The following is a 7,500-nucleotide window of genomic DNA, read 5'->3' as shown; positions in this document are numbered from 1 at the left end:
GTATAAGAAGTGACATGTGTACAGTGATTTACAGACAAATCCAGAGCAAGGATTGCTGTACAATCCAGCAGCCAGTTCTTTGCTTACGGATAAAACAACATTTTCACATGACAAGCAACTGATGACGTTTGAAAGCGTTGGAACGAAAGCTTAAAGTAGGATTCTTCCCCACGTTTCTCAGGTTCTTCTTCACTGGGAGGAAAGTTGAAAACAATTAATTTTCCGAAGATCAGTTTACACCTTTAATTGGTTTGACGAGTTTTCCAAGAACAACACAGGGATGTATACACCAGGAAGTGCTCCCTCATTCTCGGTGTATATGCATTGATAGTTTACTTTATTCTTGGATTCTGTTTATTGCTACTAGAGTATACATGCTTGTTGATCAGTAAGCTATTTTAATGGCGTTAATATCCCCTCCAGAGGTTGAGAGGTCTTAAGGTCCAACACGGAGCTATCAAATGATCAACACGGATCTAAGTATGCACATGCAACGCCTCCATACTTTTGCAATCATGCAACCTTGTAATACCTGATATAATATCTGATATGAATGGTACAAAATATTGACTGTTTCCCATAATTCTCTATACTGTCGATTTTGTATATCTGATAACGAACGCAGCAAAAACACTTTACCTTCTCTACCCCTCGAACAGTACACCATGTTCTAAATTAGACCTATGATCGTATATTAGGTCTAAGTCTGTTTATTAAAACCTTTGACATAGTTAGGTTAGTGTGATGGTTTAATGCCGGTTCCTCAACATTCTTGTTGAAAGGCCGGGTCATTAGACTTTAGACAAATTTTTAGACAATAGTTGCAGTTTGTACAATGCCACTTAATATACCAATAATCGAAAACGTGTAACATGTGGGTGCAGCATGCCATATTGTGAACACTTTACCCACAGGAAGCAGAGGCAGAAGAGGTGACAGGAATCATGATATTCGTGCGATGCTTATGATTTGTTTGGCAATATTTCCATGTGCAAAATCTTGAGTGTATGTTTCGTGTTTCCAATTAACATCCATAAATATTTTTGCACAATTTACCTAGTTGTTTAATATAGAGAATTATTGAAAATTGGATAGCATAAACCCTAGATTATTTTAACTATTAGAAGTAAATGACAATAATGTCTACATGTAATGAAATCTGGCGTGCTTGTTAGGTCATTATCGATCAGAAATAGATGAGGTGAGTGTGTGTGTATATGTGTATGTATGGTGGTGTGAATACTCATATCACCGTACATGCTCACCATATGTATAATGAGGTGGTGAGTACATTACTCGTTGTCCTCATCTAGTTGTAGTCACCTAGTTGTGCTTGCGGGGGGTTGAAGTTCGGTTCTTTGGTCCCACCTCTCACCTGTCAACTAGTGTACAGGTTCCTGAGCCTGTTGGGCTCTATCATATCTACATTTGAAATATGTATGGGAGTGTGTGTGAGGTGGTGTGTGTGGTGGTGATTTTGTGTGTGTGATGGTAAGCGTGTGAAGTAGTGAATGTGTAACGTGATGAGTGTGTGAGGTGGTGTGTGTGTGTGTGTGTGTGGTGGTGAGTGTGTGAGATGAGGAGTGTGTGAGGTGGTGAGTGTGTGAGATGAGGAGTGTGTGAGGTGGTGAGTGTGTGAGGTGTTTCAGTGTGCGAGGGGACGTAAGTCAGTCAGTATGGGACATTCTTCAATAATGTTCAAGGGAAGATATGTTTTTTTCTTTCACAAGATTGACACACTGCGTATTCGACATTTAAGTTTCGAGAAAGCTGCCAGATATAGCTATGTTCCAAGCGTAGTTCTGGCCACTATAACATCGCTTTGACGAGTTTTTGCCCTATCATTTCCATATATAAATGACTCCTCACGATATTCATCATAATGTTTAGTGCTACAGCTTTCAGGTTATTGTGGATTTGTGAGATCAGCAAGATTTTCATTGGACATTAGTTGTAAAACTCTTTTTCATTCTTAATGAAATACCAATATTTAATACTAGTAACGGTCTATTTCAGGCTGTCTTTGCAAGCATGTCAACAGTATCATGCTATTAGAAGTTAACATGTGATGGTATTCAAATGAATTGAATCTCAAATCTATATCCTTTAGTAGCTAAATCTTTCATTCGAATATTATTGATCATTTTTGAGTGTTAGTGTATTGTGCTGTTCAGTGTCAGGCGTGTATGAGAGAAGAGGTGAGTGTTGATGTAAGTTGACTATGAGCTGAAGGATTTGTTTGATTCGGGACATGTAAGCAAAGGTTTGAAAAGGATTTTGGTCTTGTATCGACTGGTTTACAGGATTTGAGACATGGATTTAGAAGAATAGATGATATTGATTTATTAAGAGATTTCGTTTATATTTCTGAAGGGTTTTGGTATGTTTAAACATATGCTTGGGGATTTAAAACATTCTGAATAAGCGAACAAATATCGAACATTGATATTCGCTGTAGGATTTTGATGACTTTAGACATGACTAAAGAGCCATTGGATATTTTTGCAAAAGAATTAATCTTGTAGGAGGACTGCATATATTGGTAAGGATTGAACGGATTTTGAACATGATTGGGAGGATTTAGCAGGGATTTTGTACATGCTGTCAAAGGTTCGTGGACCTCAGATATTTGTAGCAAGTGTGTGGAATTTTTTCGACAGAGATAGATAGATACAGATAGAAAGAGAGAGAGAGAGAGAGAGAGAGAGCAAGTGATAGAAAGAGAGAGAGCAAGACAGAGAGACAGATTTCTTCGTTGGCTGTATATTAGCCTAGTGAAGGATCCAGATTAATCTTAATCTTAAGTCTTGACGACGAATTTGTAAACTTGGACTGAAGCCTACTCGTATGAACAGGTAGGATCAGAATTGTGTATTGGAACCGTATTGGATATTGTCAGGGAACTTGCTTATTGGTTGTGTACCTGGACATGTGTGTTTATTGCAGCGTTGAACCTACAAGGGTTCAGGTTTGAACATGTGGACATAATGGATGGAGGTTACGTATCTGGGGGACAAGGATTCAGAATGCTTATTTGGACACAATGGCTCAGGGTACTGGATTGGACATAAGGGTTCAGGGTTGCATACTTGGACACATGGATCTAGGTGCGTACTTGGGCATAATTGTTGAAAAATGGGGAAAATTTAAAAGATTTTATTAATCGCTGCAATTTATTAGTCAACATTTGAGGAAAATTTTGAACCTTTTTTTTTGTGTGTGTATGTGTGTTTAGGTGTGTGTAGGTGTGTGTGTGTGTGTGTGTGTGTGTGTGTGTGTGTGTGTGTGTGTGTGTGTGTGTGTGTGTGTGTGTGTGTGTGTGTGTGTGTGTGTGCCTGCATGTATTAACCTGTTAAATTGCAGCTATCTATCACGTCAGTCATAACAGTTTGAGACCATTTTATATTCTTTCAAGCTCTTAAGATAAACTGCAGCATATTAAACTGGAGTTCACACTGAAGCATATTAAATCTAGTACTCGTGTATGCCTACCCATTCAAGTACTCATATAGGCCTACCAACTTTAGTACGGGTTTGCAATTTTTAAATTGCCAAAAAAATAAAAAAATAAAAATCGCAATTGATGTTCACCAGAGAACACTAACAACAGAGGGGAAGGTTCCCTACCCATCCCATCTACCTTCCCTATTCCCTCCTCGCTAGTCCTCCCCTCCCTTTTCCTCTCCCAATTCCCCCTTCTTCTTCCCTCTCCCCAGCTCCCCCCTACTCTCCAGTTAGCCAAACTGACCTAGAGATCAGCCCCGTACAAGAGGACTATGATGGTTGGGTCAAGAGTACTTGCTCCGACCGTGTCGCTCCAACGCCTTCATGTTATCGACGATGTATATTGGATCTGGCCCAGTACACGGAGTCACTTGCGCCTGCTGGACCATTGGCTTATGATTGGAGTATTGGTGTTAGTGCGTTGAGCCTCTATGGTCGGTCCAGTGAACAAGCTCTACTCTACCTCTTACCCTATAATCTGTATCGCTCGGACTCTCCTTTCGAGCGATATATATACATATTATATATATATATATATATATATATATATATATATATATATATATATATATATATATATATATATATATATATATATATATTTATATATATGCGGAAAATCCACAGAGAAATATGAAATGAGGTGTGGATTCTCTGTGGATTTTCCGCATAAAATGATCAGTGTTTTGTGATCGTCAATTGCATATATATATATATATATATATATATATATATATATATATATATATATATATATATATATATATATATATATATATATATATATATATATATCTGGCTATAATATATCTATTATAGCCAGACGACTCTTTGCACTCGTCGGATTCAGACGACAGAGGGACAGACAGACTTTAAAGTCAACAGACTTTAAGTAGAATGTATTTTGATTGCTTCAGTCACTGTGAGGAGGAAACGTCGCTCAGGCAGCGGAAAAATTTCTAATACAGTCCATCCAGTTCAGTCAAGGAGCTTTCAGTTGAAAATAAAGTATTCTACAGAGCTGCATTTTGTGGCGAAGACTCTCAACAGCGGAGAAGAATTCGACCTTCTGTAGCGGTGCTTTCACCAATCTTCGCTATAAGGGCCTTAGGGCGGTATCTTCAGGTGTAGGTACTTCCCTCCCATCTAAGATGCCTCCCCAAGGTACCTCCCTCAATTCTATAATGTCCATATTTTGTGAGAGATTTTGAGGCTATTGAGAAAACCTATATCGTCTAAGATGGAACATCCGAGCCGGATCCCCGTTATGCAGGCAACAGACATAATAATAATAAGATTACAAGACGTATAGTCTTTAATTTAAATGATACACGAGTCGGAGAAAATCTTCCTTTTCCAGTACCCGTACTCTCTTCCTTATCCTCCTCCTCTTCCTTCCCCTCCTCCTCCTGTTCCACCTGTTCCTCCTCCAGCTCCTCCAGCTCCTCCAGCTCCTTCTCCTTCTCCTCCTGCTCCTTATGATGCAGCTGCTGCTGCTGTTCCTGTACTCAGGATGAGGGTGAGCTACATGCGGGGAGACACATGGTGTGTCTCTGCCTCACTGCATGTGTCCGGGTCTGCAGGCTCCGCGCTGGGCCCCAGTGACACATGGACCTTATTCTCCCCAAATCGGAGCAATTTAATGCTAGGCACCTCGGAATGTAGATTTTACGGTCAAGGATTACGAGGGTGAAGTCCATTTGTGTTGTGTTTCGGAAAGGGGGAAGTGGGTAGGGGGTGATTGTGATGGTGGAGGGAAGGGGTTGTGGTGCTGGGGAAGGGAGGCAGAGACGGCGGGGGTGGTGGTGCTGGTGGAGGTACTAGGTACAGTGTACTAATGTATTAGTAACGTGTATTAGGAACAGTGAACTAGGAACAGTGTACTGGTCGTGTACTAGTAGCAGTGTACTAGGAATAGTGTACTAGAAGTGTACTAGTAGCAGTGTACTAGGAACAGTGTACTAGTAACAGGACTATTAACATTCTACTAACGTCTACCGTTTACTAGTAGCAATAAAGCTCTAATAGAGTAGGATAACTAGTAAGAATAATGGTGAGAGAGTGATGCTCACCATCATCACCCTCCCTCTCCCTGTCTCATCTCCGGCCCTTCTATCACCTTCCCTTCACTTTCCTATCACCTTCCTGTTCCTCTTTCACTACCTTTTCCCGTACTTCTGTCCTCCACGCTCTTCTTTCGCTGCGCGGTCTCATATTCTCCTTCCTATTCATATTCTCATTCTCTCCCAATTCTTCTTTCATTGTATTTCCTCTCTACTCTAAACCTAACACTTCCCTCTAATTTTTCTTACCTCTATTTTCTAAAATTTCCTATTATTTTTCTTTTCTCATTCCATTTATCTTTCAAACTACCTTCAATTCCTTTTAACTCTCACTTTCCTTCCTCTTCTCCATTTACCATCATTCCCTTCATTCGCAACTCCCTCTCCCCCTTGGGGGGGGGGGTGCCTGCCACCTCTCTACCCACGTAGAAACGTTTTGTGCTTTACTGATGGTGAGATCTCCCACTGAGCCCCGGGAGAGAGAGAGAGAGAGAGAGAGAGAGAGAGAGAGAGAGAGAGAGAGAGAGAGAGAGAGAGAGAGAGAGAGAGAGAGAGAGAGAGAGAGAGAGAGAGAGAGAGAAAGTTTGCTAGATGTCTGTAACAAGGTCACCAAAAAGAGAGATTGTATCAAGCCTAGATGGTGACCACGCATCTAGCACTGTGGCCAGCTGATGAGACAGGTGGCCTGGCCCAAGACTAACCCGGGCACTGGAGTACCTAAAAGACATAAAACAAAAACGTCACTGCGGTGGTCGAGCGGTGAACGACTTCTATTTTAAACTAGTAAGTCCCGGGTTCGAATCCCTGCCGGAGCGGAAACAAATTGGCAGCGTCTCCTTTCGCCTCATGCACCTTTTCACCTAGCAATAACTAGGTACCTGGTTGTTAGAGAGGCTGGAATCATCAACAGAGGACTGAGCTTTGAGAAAATGTTAAGGAAACTAGACCTCACTATCTTCGAGGCGAAAAGAGAAACAGAGGAGACATGATCGCATCATACAAGATACGGAGGGGGAACTGATAGAGTGGATAAGGACATCCTGTTTAAAATGGGACGAAGTAGGACGAGTGGACGTAAAAAAGGAAGTTGGAAACGGAAATGTCAGGAAATACTCGTACCTGCACGGGTAGTCATCAGGTGCCGTGCACGTATTAAGAAAAAGGCCATGCATATATCTCTTTTGTTTACTAGTAAACTAAACAAATCATACAAGTTTTCCTCCGAAGACACCTGCTGTTTCTCCCTCTGTAAACTCACGACTAACGCCCCGCGATAGACTCATTACCCACTCTTCCTATCCTTTAATAAACTTACACCTTCCTCTTCAAAGTAAACTCACCCCTCATATTTCCGACCAGTCGCTAGACGCACATCTCACGTCTTCAATCACCAGATTAAAATGTTATTACTTTGGCTCCTTAGGACGCCTCGACGAAATGAAGAATAAGCAGACGTTGTGGAAGCCACCTCCATCCACAACTTTAAGGCCCACATCGACAAAGAATTTGATCGTCAGAAAAGTTAAATTACAACGAAACACGTACAGCAAGACTACAGTTGGCGGGTTACAGATAGACATCGCTTTCCCCCCGTAGTCACTGATAGGTAAGTACCACCACCATCACTACCACAACAACAACCTCAACAACAACAACAACAACAACAACAACAACAACAACAACAACAACAACAACAGCAGCAAGAACAACAACAACACAGGTACACATATGAGCAACAATCAGTGCTCACTGGAGGTCTGTGCCATTTTTAGGATTTGTTTTATTATTTTTATTTAGGGAGAGGGAGAGGGGGAGGAAAGTGACGGGTAAGGCCCGTGATGCACTTGCCCTTTGCTAGCCTCTCCTTGCCCCTGCTGGCTACCCCTTGCCCCTGCCAGCCTCCCCTTGCCCCTGCTGGCCTCCCCTTGCCCCT

The 7,500-nt window shown here is 41.5% G+C and overlaps 1 protein-coding gene across 1 annotated transcript in view; it reads right to left on the bottom strand.

Annotated features, from left to right (window-relative positions):
- Positions 1-7,500, bottom strand: part of LOC138367223 (neurofilament light polypeptide-like) — a 58,656-nt gene that overhangs the window by 4,129 nt on the left and 47,027 nt on the right. The window contains exon 2 of the mRNA XM_069328629.1: positions 4,868-5,006. Coding sequence (XP_069184730.1) covers positions 4,868-5,006 — 139 coding nt within the window. The remainder of the gene's footprint in view (positions 1-4,867; positions 5,007-7,500) is intronic.

Source organism: Procambarus clarkii, chromosome 21 (assembly GCF_040958095.1).
Source record: "Procambarus clarkii isolate CNS0578487 chromosome 21, FALCON_Pclarkii_2.0, whole genome shotgun sequence".
NCBI lineage: Eukaryota > Metazoa > Arthropoda > Malacostraca > Decapoda > Cambaridae > Procambarus > Procambarus clarkii.
This window is presented reverse-complemented; position numbering and strand designations above follow the sequence as displayed.